At 48.1% G+C, this 18,040-nt stretch overlaps 1 protein-coding gene across 1 annotated transcript in view; it reads left to right on the forward strand.

Moving 5' to 3' along the window:
- PDLIM4 (PDZ and LIM domain 4) overlaps positions 1–18,040 on the forward strand; it is a 43,433-nt gene that overhangs the window by 17,779 nt on the left and 7,614 nt on the right. The window contains exons 3-4 of the mRNA XM_057383664.1: positions 5,125–5,209; positions 17,389–17,567. Coding sequence (XP_057239647.1) covers positions 5,125–5,209; positions 17,389–17,567 — 264 coding nt within the window. The remainder of the gene's footprint in view (positions 1–5,124; positions 5,210–17,388; positions 17,568–18,040) is intronic.

Genomic DNA, 18,040 nt, shown 5'->3' on the forward strand with positions numbered 1-18,040 from the left:
GGTTTCCCTCCTTCTTCACACCCTCCATTTCCTAACTCCTTTCTGGGCCAGACCCCTGACACCCCTGAAGTTAATGGGTGCTTTGTCCCTGGCTCTTTTGAGTCCTGCTTTGCCCCAACATGTACAAGGCTGTCTTTGGCCACTGAGGCTGTRAAAGGCAAAGCAGCACAGTGGCCCTGCTGTTCTGAAACCGCGTGGCTGAAAATCCTCATCTGTTCACAAAAGGAGACGATTTGTGTAARTGATGCCTATGTGGGTGCTGATGTAAGGTGTGAGGAATTACCTGGGCATCCCTGGAACAGGGRCTGGGTATCCAGGTCGTGGTTAACAGCTCCCAAATGGGACGCCAGGAGTTCACATGGGCTCAGTGAGGCTGTGGGGAGGCAGCGATGGTGCTGGTGAGGATTTAGCAGGATGGCTCAGGCTGCCCTGATGATAAATTAGGCAGCTGTTCCATCATCATCTTCCCAGCTGTTGAATCTCAAGCCAAGGTAGCATGGGATGTACTTTGCCTGCCTCGGTGCACAGGGGTCAGGCCGGTTACGTGGCAGATGGTTGGAGGAGATCCGGGGTGTTGAGCAGCCCCATGAGCTATTACTCACAGACACCTGGTAAAACTTGTTCTTTTTACTCACTGTGAAGTTGTCTCCAAGTTACACAAGAAATTCCTTAACAGGCAAGAAGTGTGTCAGTGTGTTGTGCCAGAGGAGGTTTAGGTTGGATATTAGGGGAARTTTCTTCGCTGAAAGGGTTGWMARGCCCTGGAACAGGCTGCCCAGGGAACTTGTGTCCCTGGAGGGGTTTAAAAGCTTCACAGATGTGGCACCTGGGGATATGGTTTAGTGGTGGACTTGGCAGTGCTGGGTAACAGTGGAGCTTGATGGTCTAAGAGGGCTGTTCCAACCTTCATAATTTTATGATTCCCACTCCARTCCCATTCTAGCTCTTTCTTTTGGTGACAGCTTTGGGGCTGTTGTGCACAGGGCCAGGTGACTGCTGGGGGACAGACAGCATCTGCCAGGCCCCAGCTGCAAAGAGCTCTGGCAAGGTTGAGTTGAATTTTATTTCCTGATTGTGGTGTCAAAGCATAAATCCTCCATGGTTCAGCTTTGATTCCTTCTATGTAAAATCAATCCTGGAGAGTTTCTTCCCCCTCAGTTAGGTGTTTGTGCCACTGCTGAGCCTGCTTGAAGAATTGAGTATGAAGATTCTCTATCCTCCTGAGAGCATACTCCTGCTCTCTGTACAGAGATGGAGTTTTTCTGGAAGTTTCTGTGTGAAAAAGCCCAGTAATKAATCTGCTGGACAAGGAGCCCCAAAAGTCCCTGGAACCTCAYGTAGTTGATGTTCCTCCCATCTCCACCAGCTCCTGGGGATTTTGCTGGGGTCTGTGAGCTGTGAGCAGCACAGGCGAGCTGCTGGAAGATGGGAAGSATGACAATGTATGTTCTCAAGTTTCCAGTAAAAGTACAACTGAAAAAGTGAATCACAGCTTCCCCTGTGGAGCTCCTCGAGGACTAATAGAGAGGAAAACCGGCAGCTGTCCAGAGCACTACACAATGGCTTCAGCTGAGAGGAATGAAGGAGGAGAAATCCTGCAGCTTCTTCTTCCTGTATTCTGGGTGAGCTGGGTCCTTTGGGTGCTCAGCAGAGCTCAGCTCTGGTGCTGCTCACCTTGCAGAGGATGGATCCAGCACTTGCAGTTATTGTGGGGAGGTTCATAATCCTGGAAAGTTCACAGCATCAGCTGTAGCTGCTTCTGAGTTCAGCTTCTAGAGGCTAATGGCCACATCAGTGATAACAATCAGTTGTGAGCAGAGTGATTTGCCATGGGGGGAGGTGAAGAGCAGTCAAGACATGGACAGGACCCTGGAGTCACCCCCCAAAGGAAAGGGRTGAAACAGAGCAACGTGACTATTCTGGTCATTTATGGCTGCATGGTCACAGATGGCAGTGACCTGGATCAAGGCTGGCACTTCCCCAAGTGATAAATGTCAATTTATGAGGGAATGGAGAAATTAGAAATTTGGTAAGACACAGGAATTCTTGTGACTTAGAAGCAGCTCTACAAGTGTTGAGACTGAGCCTTGCAGATCACTGCCAGGTGAAAAAACATTCTGGTAAAATACGTGAGCATATGCAAGTAATCTTTGGAGAATGACTCTGAGACTTTTCGAAAGCAAATGGTGGGAATGAAAGGTGTCTGCAACTTTGTTTTTTTTAGTGATGTCCTGTTAATGGGTCCATTTCCCACGAAGCCCTGTGTGGAAGGCCTTGCACTAACCTAGGTCAAGTTATTTTTCTTGGGATTGTCCTAGCTGCCATTAAGAGAGCAGAGTCGTGTAAGTGCAGGGTAATGATTTCCACATAGCTGCCTTTCATCCCCTATAGCACATCTGAAAGCACTTTTCCTGTCCTTGAGCTGTAAATTAAACAACTCGGAACATTTGAGTGATGCCTGATCTGTTGCCTGTGACGTATGAAAAGTGTGCTGRGTTTTGGCTGTTGCTTAAACACAAAGCTCTGACTGTTGGTAGGGTGACCCTGCTGCCGTGGTGTCTCGGGGTGATTTTGCTGACCCCCAAGTCCCCACTRTTTTGGGGTTCCTCTGGGGTGTGGAGGGGACCCCTGTGCTGCTGRTCCTGCTGGAGATGTGGCTATGGGGTGTTCCTGCAGCCAGGGTTGGGGTGGGAGTTCCAAGCACCAGCCCCTCCTGCAGTAGCTGCCTGTRGCATCATTCTCTCAGTCAGAGTCATCTCTTGATTATTTTGGATTATTTGGGATTACATGGTATTTTGCTGTTCCCAGGGAAAAGAGGGAGTCTCCCTGTGAAAGCATTAATGCTCATCAAACTTTGAACTTGCCTTTCTCTTTGGTGTTTCTCCCAGTGCCCTTTGCTTTGCCTTTCAGAGTGCCAAGTGGAGCCCAAATTGTGCTGTATCAGCTTGTTTCAGTGTAGTTCAGTGGAAGCTGGGGCTGCCTGAGCCTGGCTTTGTTCAGGCTGTCCCTGGAAGCTGTCAGAGCTGGTCTCGATTWCACCAAGAACTTCTGGTGTCTCTGCAGAGCTGATGGTGAAGCCTTGAGTTTAATCATTAAAGCATTGACCAAGAATGGGCTTCTCCATGCAAACTGAAGTGTATCCATGTCTGTCATTAAGTGTAAATATGCCCATAATGATGTCTGGAAAGCCCAGGTTTATCAGCTTTCTGAAATCACAGACAATGTGATTTGTGTCGGGGTATGGAGAGCTGGGAAGTGCTGGCAGTACCTTAATGCAAAGTGAATTTACTGCTGTCACTCTTATCTTCTGCCATCAGAATCACTTTCTGAAGCTCTGTTCTTATTAACTGGMAAGTTGAAGTCTCTGGGGATGCTTTAAGCTGTTTCAGGCATGTGGGGCTCCSAGCTGAGTGAGGGCAATGTCCTCATGGACCCTTCTCAGGGCACTGTGAGCACTCATTGGCTCAGTGCAGGGGAAAGCACGGAAATAATAATGGTGATCCCTGCCCATGTAATTAGGCATTTCCATTGTTCTGGGCCTCCAGATTKGATTTTCAATGTGGAAGCAATATACACAGCACCGGATCATGGCAAAAAGTGAGTTGGGGTTGCTGGGAATGCTGATATTCCTGGGAGGGACTGTTTCCCTTGTCCCAGTTGGAAAGCCCAGTTTCTAGTGAATTGTCCCAGCTTAAAATCAAATAATTACAGTGAAGATAAATTACCACAACAAGATATTTAGCTGTGAGAGAGAGTAATTGCTCCATGTTGAAAAAGCTGTGATGGCAGTAGTGAGGAAAAAAAAGCTGAAATCCTCAGGGGCTGTGTCCAAAATGTGTTCGAATCAGTGGGAGTCCCTGCATTTGGTGGGTTTTGGGTCAGACCCTAGATTTGGAAAGGCAGCTTTGTATGCTGACTTGTGTAGCTGCAAAATACCAAAGGTAAAAAATCACCTCGAGAACTCCTGGGTTAAAGTCGTGCTCCTTATTTTTCAGACTTGGACTTTGCAGATAATTAAACTGAAAGTGAGCGTGGTATGTGGCAGGGGTGAGAGTCCACRAAGGGTGCTTGGATGCATCTGTGCCCAGGGAACAAGACCTATTTTTGTGAARTGGTGCAAATGCAGACTGCAATGATAAACAGAATAGTTTGCACGTTGAAAGGTTTATCTTGAACTTAATTGAGTTTCCATCTTCCAACTTAATATCCTTGTGTCCCAAAAATCCTGTGTATGAACCTGCTGGACCTTGCCCAGCTCCCTCATACCCTGAGTGCTRGAGATCTGTGCTGGAGATCACATCCCAGCCATGCCCCCAGATGCCTCTGTGGGGAAAAAAATGATCAGGCACATGGAAAATCTTTGGACAGTGACAGCATTCTGCTCTGCCTTGGCAAGAGTGAGGATGCATTTGGGAATGGAAACTGTATTTTTAGGGCTTTATTTCTATCTGGCAGCTGTTGAAAGGGTCAAGATGATTCATGCAGGGTGGTGTAAGCGTTCTCCTGAAAGGTGTTTATGGAATTCCTGATGTGGCCTAGCACACAGACCTGCCAGGGATTGCGTGTAYATWCACACACATATATACCATATATCACATACACATATATACCCATCTATCTGTGCTCCTGTAATCAGGATCCCTTTGGATTCAGGGCCAGAATCGAGGGACAAAGCCAGGACATGCATAACAGGAGCCATCTAGAGCCTGTCTTCTGATCTCTTGAACCAAAATAGCTTTGTCTCTTAAATCCCAAACTGAGATGGAGTCTGTAGTTCAAGGATGGTTTTGAGCTTCATGGTATTAATAGCAGGAAACCAACATTGTCTCTATTTGCCATTGTACTGGTTCTACGGATAATTTTGGACAAATGTGTGTATAATATAGGCTGCCAGGGAATTAATAGATATTATATATATGTTTGGCTTTTGACTTTTTTTAATTGTGGTTTGGGTTGKTTTTGKTTTTTTTTCATCTGTTTAATTGCTTTTTTGTTTTGTCTAAGGAGACTGTTTCTTCGGGATTTTGTGGGGTTTTTTGAGGTGGGGGGTTGTGGGATATGTTGCTTTGGTTTGAGGTTTTTTTTAAGCAATTGAAATCGAMTGTATTTAATTTCTCACTGCAGAGCTGAAGGGAAGACCTGGTCACCCCCTGTCCTGGAAGATGGCAAGGCTCAGGCATACAGGATCAACATGGAGCCGGAGCCACAGGTACGGCAGCTGCAGCCCTGCACACACTGCTCTCCCAGCTTGCTTTTGGGAAGAGCACATCCATGTCTGGAGTCTGGACAGCCCTGTGCTCCTCCTGTGTCCTTCCACAAGTGAAGGAGTTTCCGTGTGTGATTTTAAGTTCTGATGCAGTCTGTCTGTGCTTTCCTTGGGCTGGTGCAGCCCTGGTTCCCAGGGTGAGCCAGACCCTGAGCTGATCTGCCATAAACTCAGCTCTGTCCTTGCCTTGTGCCCCAGCCAGGCTTTGCTGGAGCAGCTTGCCAGGGCACAAGGAGGCACAAGGAAGCACAAGGAAGCTGGGCAGCACAGGGAGGGTGACACCCAGCACTGTCCCCTCTGAGGCTGTGACCAAGCTCACAGCCAGCGTTATTTTGGATGGAGCTGTCAGGAGGCACTGCCCCTGCACAGCATGCCCAGGGTCTGTCTGCATGTGCCTCAGCCTCAGCTGCTTCCAAAATCCACTGCACCCTCCCATCCCGTGACAGTGATTCACCTCCCATGGTGGTGGATTTCTTTCCTTTTCTTTCTTTGTAACATTCTCATCTTTTTTTTTTGTTTTGTTTTGGTTTTTGTTTTTCTCTCTCTCACTCCTTTCTCCTCTTCCTCTTTATTTTGCAGCTTCTCTCTTCCCTCTGTCCTCAGCTCTGTTTGCTGGAGCCTTCTGCCTGTATCCTGCCCTGYCTCCTGCAGCAGCCAGGCAGTGGATGGAGCTGAGCAGGTCCCCATCTTTCCTACCCATCTCTTGACTAGTGGTTTGTTAGGAAGGTCARAGATGACTCTCATTCTCCTTTGGCTTCTCGATGGGAAGAGGAATGGGGTTTCTCTTCTCCCACTCTGCTGATGAGGTACYGGATTGTCAATTTTTGGATGTGCTGGTCCACGTTGTAGAGATGTTTGGGGAACAAGGAGGAGACATGGGGCAGAGAAGGGCAAAGGGCAGCTCCTGCTGTCTGCCCCACTTGAATGTGTGCTGAGCTGGTGTCCATGCTGCAGCTTTCCCAGGGTACCTGAGGTCATGGATGGCAGGGCTGGAGCTTGCTGAGATTTCTCACTGCTGTAGGTCGGCCACCCCTCCCAGGGCAGTGGCTGAGGCTCTGGGGCTGCCTGCAGCCTTCAGAACACCAAACTATGTCAGTTCAGGCTGACAGAATCCCCTGGGCTTGCCCCAGCCATGGGGGAGTGCTCWTGGCTGATGCTGAGTGTTCAGATACTGCTCAGATGGTCTCCTTCTCCACAGAGGTGGTTTAGGTCATGTGTTGTTCTGTGCTTTTACTCCAGCCCTTACAAAGTGCACACTTGCAGGTTCTGCTGGTTCAGTTCGACTGTTCCTCTCCAGAGAGGCTTTTAGAATGTCCTGACAAGGGTCCCAGGGTGCCCTCTCAGCCCTGCCTTGGCTCAGTCCAGAGGGAATATGAGAGCTGCAAGGGTGGATGGTGCTACAGGGAGTGGTGTCTCCTTCAGTGCAGGATGGGGAGAGAGCGCTGGCAGCAGCAACCCCACTGGATGATGAGGATGGGGTGAGATCCTCCAAAGCCCATGGGAAGCAGAGCAGAGTGTGAGGCCATGGAGTCTATAGGCCATTCCTTTCCAGCCATGTGGAATTTGCAGATATTCTGCATTGCTGCCYGGGGATAGCAGGCAGAGGCACAGCAGAGCTGCGCTGGTCCCTCACACCAGCGACACGTGGGGCTGTGTTTGTCTTCCCTGCCCTGACTGACAGCACAGGCTGATCTGTGAGCTTGGGCTTTGCATTCTGGCCATGTTTGCTCCATTTATCAATTACAGCCATCTTTTCTGACAGATATTTTTTCTTAATAGACTTTAATGTGCCCAAACCCTATGAATAATRTTAAATTAGGAACAAATGTGCAGCAGTTCCGCTGCCAGAGACAACATTTCTGAGGTTTAATGCAGATTGGATTTGAGTCTGACTATTAATACATGTTACATATGGATCTTTTTAAAAATTAGACAGTTTTATAGAATATAATGAAGGGGGTAGGGATGGACTGTTCTGAATCCAGACCTACACTGAAAATATGTAAATCTGGGGAGTGGGTGGGTAACACAGAGGTGTTTGTGGTAGGGCACCAAGAGAGGTGTGTGAACAAGGGTACACGAGTTSAGGCAGCAGATTCCTGCTCTTGCTCTTTTCTTCAGTGCCTGTATCCATATGTTGTGTTCCTTAATGGCTTTTTGGGTTTCCCAGAGGGGAGGTGAAGGTGGTTCTACGCACACCTCCGGCTGCTGTGCTTGTACCCAGAATGTGCTGGTTCACTCTCCTTCCCAAACCGCCTGTGTCTCCAGCATGGCTCATGCTTGGGACACGTGCCAACAGCTGTGCTAACCCATATGTTATCACTGATATCCTCTGACCTGTGTGAGGCTCAGGGTGACCATCAGCACCCACGAGAGCCCCCAGGCCCAACCTGAGTCCCTGGGCAGCAATGCCAGGTGACCAGGGCTGTCCTGTGCTGTGTTCATTCAGCCCCTCCAGCAAAGGCACTCACRAGATTGTGAGAAAGAAAAATCTCATTGTAAAGTAATAACTTGGCTCGGTGTGTGCAACCTTTAGGTGCACTTCCTCGCATCTGGAAAAAGCAATCTGCTTTGAAACACAGGGAAAGAGTTCTGCTGGAGTTCAGCTCTTGAATCACAAAAAGAGGTTGGGGGTTGTCCCTGAAAAGTGTTTTGAGAATTTTACCCCAAGTGGCCTTTGCAGAAATGTGGAGCACATACCCTTTCTTCCTCYGGGTTTTACCCTATCTGCTTTTTCTTGATACTGGGCAAAGATCTGTTGAAAATCTTGACTTGTGACTCCAGTAATTCTTGCTGGAAGCCCTGAAACATGTGAGCATAAGCAGAATGGGCGATTTGTAGGAAATCTGTATTTCTGTTATCACAATTGAGTTTATTTAGGTGTAATCTTTGTCTTGAAGGCAGTGAGATTTGCAGTTATCTTCTGTGCAAGAGAACTTGTAAGGTATGGAGTGGCAGGTGAGTTGTCTTCTCTCCTCTTTCTAAATCTGTGTGGTTTCCCACTTGAACTTTGTGGAAAACCCCTACTCAGAGACCAAGAATGTAATCAATCTCCTTATTAAAACTTCRATAATTGTAGTGACTGTGGGGAATAGCTGCCCTCACAACTGAAGAAGCTGGAAATGCAGAGCTGCTTTTTCACAATTAGCRGGAACAACACTGAACAGGATGAGTGAGTCACCTTTGGGAATTTTTTTTTGTTTTTTTTTAAAGCAGACTTTGGTTGTCAGTTGGTTTGACAGACAAGTCTGTCTTTAACAGCAAGGATCTACAGAGGAGGCCAGAAATGCTGTGGCATTTAGCCTCGTGTCCTAAAGAAGGGCTGTCTTGTCTGTTGGACCTGGAGATGGATGCAGGTGGGTCCCACTGGGTGCTGGGGCAGCTCAGCACTTTCCAGCCAGGATTGTTGATTCCCATCATCACTGCTGACKTGTGGGGATCCCCAGCCCTCCCTGTGCACGGTGTTGTGTCCTTGTGGGCACTCCCCAGCCCCTCTTCCCTGGCAGATGAGGGAGCAGGAGCACCCATCCATCAGTTTCTGCAGATCCCACTGATTCTGGCTTCCTGTAGCGTGAGCTCGCTAGTCAAAACACTGCCATGTGGTGCTAATAAAAAGAGAGGATGTTTATTTTCTTGTCCATTCCCAAGCTGCCAGAATTGGCAGCTCTCTGACCCAGGGGGGCTGGAAATGTGGCCTTTGGGCTGTGGGGACCCTGTCAGTGCTAATTGACAGTAGATCAACTGTGTGGGTGGGAGAATAATTGCAGCAGAAATYAAATTGGCAGCACGTTGCCAGAGCAGGAATAGGATGTGAGCGCTCCCAAACCTGGATGCTCGGCTGAAATGGCTGTGTGGGGTGAAAGGCTGGGCTTCCTCTGGCAGTGCAAACAGGGAGAGGCACTTCCCACAGCAGTCTGGTGGGAATGGCATCYTGGTGCTACTCAGCTGGCAGAGCAGCCTTGTGTCATTGTCAGGGGAGGGATGAGGGCAGGGGGTCAGTGCTCTTGGTCCTCTCTTGTGCTGTGTCCTGAGCAGGGGCTGTCCCAGCCTGGGCACCTGATGGAGGGTGAGTTCTGGGCAGTGAAGAGCCAGTCTGTCCTCAGTGTCAGGGGAGTGGCATGGGAAGGATGAGAAGGCTGTTTCTGCTCATCATTTATGAATTGCTTTTCCTTTGTGTTATTCTGGTCTTGATATCCAGCTCTCAGTCCACAGAGATTCTCTGTGAGTTTGAAAYCAGGTGCAAGGTGCATGGCTTGCCGTGTGAAAACACCAGCCAGGATGGGGTGAAGAGGAGCAGCTGGGATAAAGCTGTGTCTGCTCTGGCTGTTTGAGCAGCCTAATTCAGGCAGTGCAGGAAACCAGGGCTGGGTGTGAGCCAGGCCAGTGGAAATGTGAACTCACCTTCGTTTGTTCTTGGCTCAGGTGTGTGTGGCTGCAGGACTGGGCACCRGCCACCTCCCACTGCCCATGGGCTCTGCAGCTTCATTCCTGGCAGCTTTTCACACCTGCCCTGGCCTCACAAATAGTGTCACTGCTGATCATGCTTGCTCCTAATTAAATAAATAAAATAATAAATAGATAAAATCTCATATGGGCTTCAGGGGAGTCTGAGCCTCTGGTACCCCAGCTCAGGGTGTCCAAAGAGAACAGTGGTGTCCTGCAGTAGAGCAGGGAGGATTGTCTTGCTAACTTGTCAACTGCTAACTTGTCCCTTAGCACTGATTTTAACGCCTTTAAAATTTCCTTAAATATGCTGGATTTTCCTTTTTGCTAAATTATAGGGTTTGGGTTTTTTACTAAGGGTGAATRTCTCCTCATTTAATGAACTGAGCAATGGATTTTGTTTCAGTAACTTTAAGTAAATGGAGCATTTATTTAAGTTCTCCATGAGTAGCTGCCATGCAGGAAACTTCCATGTACTTCTCTGCAAAAGCCTGGCATAGGCTGTGCTGAGTTCCGTGAGCTGGGGGTTAAAGCCTCCTTTCTGGAGAGGTGGAATTTCCTCTCTCAAGGCCACTGACCTTCCTTCCTGCCCTGGTCACAGGGGGATGGCCATGCTGGCTCCGGGGAAAGCTCTGGCCAGGATCCCCGGTCCCAAGCGGCCGGGCACCAATGGTGCTCTCCTGGGGAAGGAGGGAGAACGCTGCCTCGTGCTTTGGGGAAAACAAAGGATGAGCTCATGCCCTGGCACGAACCCGGGTTCCCTTCCCTGGGAACTCGCAGCTCGTTGTTTGAGGACTGATTTAATAGCAGAAACATGCTGAATCCTGACAGCCGCTGTGGGTGCATCAGCCGTGAGCCCTGGGTGCTCAGGCAACGTTTCACACCCAAATATTGGGGTTTTACACCACAAAAAAACACTGATCTAATTTACTGGGTGAGGAGGTTACACACACATAGCTGTGCACTTGTGTTTACTTTTTGCTGTGAYATAATATTGCATCATTTGAAAGCAAAGGAGTTTTCTGAGTACCAGTGTAACATCTTGAAGCTGTAGCCTTTTATGGGAAATTCTCTATGTATCTCTTAGATAAATTAACATCTTTATGTGAGTTTTGGTGTACGAAAGAGGCAAAAATTTAGTATAAAGGAGGGGAAAAATGGGATGGAAACTTCAAAATGGTGTTTTCTTCTGTCCAGGTAACTTGAATAATTTGTACCTTCTCATTGAAGGTACACAGGAATGATACCGAAATGATAACAGTGGGGGTTGGTTTAGTTGGATTAAGTGCTAACACASACATATACTGTGTTATTTTACTTGATAACATCAGTTTCAGTGATGACTCTGTAAACACAGGTAAGGAAACTGCTGCCTGTGTACTCAGAARTGCTGAGTGTTGGGAAGCACGGGTATAGCTCAGTGCTTTTGTTCTTATCCATCAGGAAAAATAGSTTACCCCCTTTTAATTTTCCCTTGTGTCTCATTTAAGAGGAATTAACTGCTCTCGGAGGTCACTTGAGTGACCTGCTGGGCTGACAGCATGTGGGCAGAGCCATCCCCCGTGGTGCAGGGAGGGATGCTCACTGTGGTCCCTCAGGATGCTCAGGCTGAAGCAGCTGCCTCCATCCCCTAAAGCAGCTCGTGCCACACAGGGCTGGGAAAGGCTGAGGCACGTTTTTAAATCTGCCTGAATTTATCTTGATTAATGAGTTTAAAAAAAAGGTTGGGGCATTCCAAAATGAAGRAATATATTATCCTATTGCCTCTGCTGTGTTTGCCTGTGCTCCTTACCCTGGCTTTTACAGAATAAGGTCTTCAGATAAGCCRTGCTGATGAAGTAGGCACCTTTTGGTTTTATGCATGTCATGCTTTTGTAATCTGAATCTTAGCTTGTTGCCAGTGAAGCTTTTAGTTTCAATGAGCTGCTGATAACAATTACGAAAATTAAATCAGAAAGTGTGATATGGTAATACCTGAAAATGCAACAATTCCCCAACTGAGAGAGAGAAGAGGCAGTAAGCTGGAAAGCATGAAATCAGGACATAGTCTGTTAGGGTTAAGTTCACCAGGTTTATCCTTTAAGCCAAACACCAGATGGTGAGAAAAGTGATTCAGTGGCAGCATGRACTGAAATGGGAACAGCAGCATCTTCCCTGGGAGAAAGGGGGCAGGCAGGAGGGTGGGTGGGCACTTGCTGTGATGATTTCAGGTTTTTTCCATCTGTAGTGGATATTATTTTCTGTCAGTGGGGAGATGATCCARCAGCAGCCTGTGCATGGCAGGGGCAGCTTGAGGCTGAAACGTGGCAGGAGCATCCATCCAACAGCTGCACTGAGCTGCTCTCCTGCACTGCTCCAAGGTGCTCTCCTGCTCCAGGGCTTGGGGGGTGACCCTGAATACTGGGAAGGAGAAGGAAAGTCCTCTCCAGGTTTGGACTGTTGAGCTTAGCTCTAGTGAGCACCTGGAGGAGCTTGCTGCTGCTGCTGGGGAAAGGAGGAGATTTTGAGGCTCTTCTACCAAGACATTCATACAGAGCTCTCCTCTGTCTGCTGGTTAAAYACCCCTCACACCCTTGATGTTAGAAATGTGCCCTCTGCACTGCAGCARGCAAGATAAATGCAAAAACATTTTAATCCTGACAGTCTTAGGTAACTTTTTTTCCATTGCTGTGGTTTTCTAAGAGACTGCTGGGGAGCCAGGTGGCTTAAGGGATAAAGTCCTGGCATTGCAGCTTGAGTCTCTCCTGAGCTCTTTAATTTGCATTGGGGTGCAGCTTCTCCCTGTAGCTGTGGGAGAAAACATCCATCAGAGCCTTGCTGGTGGCCATCAGCGTGGCTGCTCCAAGGTGCAGAAATGTTTCTTTTCTTTGTGAGAGCTTGTCCCTGGGTTGGATGTGCACTGGCCTTGTGCTGTACCTTGTGCTGCATAGAACCATGGAATCAGAATGATTTGGGTCGGAAGGGACCTTAAAGCCCATCTCCTTCTGCCCTCTGCCATGTGCAGGGACACCTTCCACTGTCCCAGGCTGGTCCAAGCCCTGGCCAGCCTGGTGTTGAACACTTSCAGGGATGGGGCAGCCACAGCTCTTCTGGGCAGCTGTGCCAGGCCCTCCCCACCCTCCCAGGGAAGGATTTGTTCCCAATATCCCATCCAACCCTGCCCTCTGTCAGTGTGCAGCCATTACCCTGTCCTGTCACTACATGTCTCATGCAGTACAGCCTGTCCTGGGCWTACAGGCAGGGGCTCCACCAGGCTCCAGCCTGAGTCACGCTCCACGTGAGCATTGTCTGCAGCCTTTTTAGTAAAAGACCATCTGATTTTAAGAGCTTGGTCTCTTCTGTAGAGAGATCTGAAAAATTGGTTTGATATTTAGCTGACAACTGTGAAAGGAGTGTAGTGAGAAGCATGTGATGGATAASGTTTTCCTTCAGACTGTGGGATACATTGAAAGGGAAGCTTGGCAGAATATTTGAAATCTGTCTCATAAAATAACCCACACGCTCAGTTTATCCAGCCTCAGCAAACTAGACCCAACCTTTTTTCCTTATCTTTTAATCTTCTGAGCTRAGCTAAGTAATGGGATCGTACTTACTAGAGCTTTTGAAAGTTAGATTGTAGGCTGCTTAGTCTGTAAAAGCAGTGTATACACAGAACATCTGAACTGYGCTTGTAGGGAAATGTGTGTTAAAATGAGTGTAGCTTTTAAAATTTATCCTTTTCCCCCAGCTTTTGGAGCAGCCTTTGTCATGAGGGTTCCCTGTGGGACTTCTTCTGAGGCTTTTGTTGGAGAATCAATCCTGTTCCTRTGGCCATTTGCCACAGTGTAAATCTGTTATTTGCATTGAAATTAAATCCATGCTGTCTGTCCCATACACCCCCTCTGTGGGACAGTAATAAGATTTCCATTTCTGGGACTTTTGAACTGGTTTATCAGAGATGAAGCAGTTGAGAACTGTTGAGAGGAGGGGCTGCACTGCAGCTGTCCCGTGCAGAGGCTGAGCCTTGCCTTGAGGGTGTCAGGATGTACTGGGATGTGTCTCCAGGCTTAATTGCTTGGCACATTTGCATGAAAGAGGCCTTGCAGTAATGAAAGCAGTAAAACTTCATCCACAGAAAGCCCTCTGCCAGGAGAGGTCAGAATCGATTGGGGCTCCAAGCTTGGAGCATGGCAGAAAGAAAGGAGGAGCTGGAGCAGTCAGGCTCGCCCTGCCATTGCTTAACCAAACATTGTCCAAGAGGTGCCTCTTCCAGGTCACTCTGTGGCTGAGGGATGCTTTGGCCTCCTGGTACACAAATAGCAACACTTGTGTCTGTAATTGAGCATTTTGGCARCAAATGTTCAGCTGACAGCGGCCCATCGTGGTCTGGTTTTGGGAARAGGGTGGATCTGAAGAACATCAAACAAAACTGCTTTGGGCTGAGCCAAGCATTAATGGCCTTCAGCTCTGTTTGTGGTGTGTGTTTGTAGCAGGGAACAGGACCAGSATCCCCAGGATTAGGAAAATAAACGAGGTGCAGGCAGTTCCTGTGGGGATGGGCTCCCAACGTCGCAGGGACAGAGCTGCTGCTGGTCCTGCCTGGGCAAATCTCCCACCACCATTGCWCGAGTGGGCAGATGGAGGGGGGATTTGGCCTTGGAGGTGTAATTTAGGAGATATTTTCAGCTCTGCAGCTGGTGGGTTTGCCTCCCAAGGAAGGTTTCCTAGATGTGTGAAACCATCATTGCTCAAAACCCTTCCAAATCATGCCATGGGTGGAGGGGCTTTCTTGGAGGTTCTAGGAGCCAATGTTGGCCTCTCAAATTAGCAATCTTCAGTTTTAATCTGTCTGGTAGTCTGGAAAAAGGAGATTAATTATTTTGTTTTGTTCTAGTCTTTTAATTTACAGCACACTGGAGTGAATGAACTTCAAATGCTTTGGATCGGAATATGGAGTTTGATGTGCTCTAAATCTCTGTGGTCTCTAGAGCTAAGGACTTGCAGTTGCAAAAGGGTGGAAGGACAAATAGGACTTTTTGTAAAATGCCTTTAAAAAAAATGAAAAGCCAAGYGTGAGAAAACAAACTGGGAGTTTCTGGTTTGTAGGCTGAAAGAATTCTCCTTGGTGAAACTGCACAGGCCAGCTCTTAGGAAGGGTTTGCAAACTCTCTTAGTTGAAGAAAGGCCATAAAAAGCCGGAAGAAAATCCAGCAGAGAAAAGCAAATTAGGTCCCGAAGCGGGGGAATTTTAACTGGTCTTGAATTTGACAACTGGAAAGAAATCCATCTGGTTCTGGGTTTCTGAGGGTGGATGTGCGAGTGTTTTGCACAAAGCGACGCCTTGCAGAGGTCTCACATCCTTTGAGGAAGAGGAGACAGAGCTCTGGCCTGGGAAGAGCTTTTTGTGCAGCAGGAGGAGCCCCTTGGTCCCTGTGGGTGCTGCTGGCTCTGCTGTGGCTTTGTAACGTGGCTGAGCAGGGTGAAGATGAGCACCATGAGCATCCTCCAGCCACAGGGACAGGAGCTGGTGGCAGTGGGGACACCGAGCAGTGCAGGAAGGGCTGTGTTTCCCCAGCCTCCACCACCAGCCCTCCGTGCCTTTTGGAGAGTGCCCAAGCAGTAAATTTCAGCTTTATAGCAACATTTGGTCTTGCTGTACAAATTGCTGAGCTTAACAGGGACAAAGGGGCGACGCTTTACAAACTACCCTGGATTAAAGCAAGRCCATGGAGATGATGGTCTGCAGGTCCTTTGCTGGAGGAGGTTTCCATTCCAGGAACAGCTGCCAGTCCCTGCTCCCCAGCAAAGGTCTGGATGGTGCCAGTGTGGGGGAGCACACGAGGTCAGAGGAGAGGAGCCAGCCCTGTCCTCCTGAACGTGAATCTGAGCCATGAGGCACAGATAATTAAAGGTAATGGCTTTCTAAAAGCATTGCTCTCAGTGCTGCCAGCCATATGAGCCATTGCTTCTTTCCCAAAAAAATGTTTATGATCCTTCTTTTCCTCTCTGCAACATGGTTGAGTGTTTTCTTTATTTCCCTTGAAATAATAATGTAAATCTGGGAATTGGAAACCCACAGCCTGCTTGTATATATATTTTTTAAAGAACATAAATTGGGGAACAGTTAAAATTATATTATTCCTGGCAGCAAMATTCCTTTTTTAATAGACAATTTGAAGTTATTATGTTGGAARCAGCTTTCCCCACGTGTGTGTGCATGCATGGTGTGGAGGGAACTGTGCCAAGAGGGCTCTGGGCTGCTTCTGAGGCACTGGGAGCTTGCTGGAGGCTGCAGGTTTTCAGCTGAGGATAGGAAAAAACCCTCAAAGGCACCATCTTGCAGTTCTCAATTAAGCTTGGTTTTATCAATGGGCGTTTTGCCTCAGGAAGAACTGAAGAATTGGACTTTCAGGGTCTGTTTCCAGCAGGATCTGGTTTTTACTTCCCTTAGCTGTTCATTTTTACAAGGTTTGGGAGCGCCAGTGCATTCTCCTATGCACCAGTGATAGACATTTGTTTCCAATTAGTATTTATTGGATTATTTTGGTCAAAAGTAAGCTTTGTATCAGAGCCCCACAATATTYACTTTGTTATTCACAGGAAGGTGTTTTCTTTCCCTGTTTGGTTTTTCATCAGCTTCAGTCTACTGAAAAAAGCTGGTGGAGTGCAGCTCTGTTGGGGAGCTGCCCTAGAACAAATAAATCCAGATTAAACAGATTCCAGCCTCTTGCACAGCATCTTTGTCTTCCATCAGTCCAGGCATGTTTGTGACTCACASGGCTGCAAATAGCAGCCAAAGTGTGTCCATGGGCTGTGTCCAGCTTCCTGCTGCTGTTCCCCATTGCTGGAATCAGCTCCTCTCCCCATCAGGAGTTTTTGCAGGTAAAGCCTGGCTCAARTGTCATTAGGCAGTAGGTACTGCTTGGTTTGTGGGTGTGGATGGGACTGACTAATACAGCACACCCATATGTATGGAATTCCATGTGTGTGGAATAACACATAGGTAATGTTTGACATGGGTGAAATGGGAAATTAATGTGGAAAATTTGTGGTTTAATGGCAGCCGAGTTCCTGACTTGAGGTCATATGACAAAAAGATTTCCACAGTTTACCTTGGGACTTAAAAAGCAAATGGAAATATGAATACCAAGCTAAACCCTTGACTGATGTGTTTCTCACACTGTAAATGACTGATCTTATTTGGGGAGAAAAGCTGCTRAAATGAGCATGGATCTGTGTGGACAAGGGTAGCTGCAAGTGAAAATCCCTTGGCCTCAGGTGTTGCCCATGGAGCTGCTTGGTGTGGGTTTATCCTGTTTTGCTGATGGAAATGGGAGTGATGGCCCTGAAGTTGGGAGCACAGCAAGTGCCCCCAGAGTGATGGAACACAGAATGAGAAGCAGACTCCAGGCATTATTTTAAAGAAGCAGCAGATATGCTTTTACAGGAGAATAAATGCAGAATATTTGGCACCAACTCACTGTAGAGAAACAGCTTCATTTGGTTGGGGACTGAGGGGAGCTGTGTAGATTCAGCATGATTTAACTGCAGGTCAAGCCTGAGTTTTCCTTTTCCTGCTGCACATCCCTGTTTTCCACAGCACACATAAAACATTATTACTGCAAACTGCACGTCCCAACACAGCCCCTCCATGTACATCACTGCAAATCTCAGGTTTTTCTGCTCTCTTTCTRTTCCAGGACAATGGCCCTGCCCAGAGCAGGAGATCAGTGCCCCACGGATCTGGGGGCAGCCCCATGGACAGCAGGCAGATGCTGAACGTGCAGCACCACCAGCCCACGCGGCTCTACGCCAACAGCAGCTCCGAGTCGGCGCTCCCAGGACAGCTGAGYGGACTGCACATCTCTCCTGCCCACAGGTAGGACCAGGGCAGGGCTTCAGCTCTCCCTCTGCTGCTGCTCAGGTTCAGGGAGTGCACAGAGGTGCTCCTGCAGCTCCAGAGATCATGGAATCTTAGAGTTCATTTCAGCTGGAAAGATGTCCAACACCATCCTGTCCAACCCTGCCAAGTCCACCAAGATGCTGGGCTGGGCCCCTGCTTTGGTCAGATGTATGTGGGAGAGAAAAAAAAAAAACAGTGTCATGGTTTTGCTTGGTCCAAATTTTGGTGGTGGGGGATGGGGATCAGGAAACCACAAAGATGGCTGCTGTGAGAAGTCCTAGGGGTGTCTCCTTCTTCTTCTTCTCCAGCAAAGAGAGTCCTGCCCCCGTCCTGTGTTTCAGAGCCAACCCATCATTGGTTCTGATGTTGATGGACAGGCTGACCATCAGGCCTGGGCCAATTACACAGGATAGTTACACCTCTGTGATGACGTATTTTGTAGTATTTAA

This window comes from Malurus melanocephalus, unplaced genomic scaffold, assembly GCF_030028575.1.
Source record: "Malurus melanocephalus ecotype Western Australia unplaced genomic scaffold, MMel_1.1 scaffold_650, whole genome shotgun sequence".
NCBI classification, from domain to species: Eukaryota; Metazoa; Chordata; class Aves; order Passeriformes; family Maluridae; genus Malurus; species Malurus melanocephalus.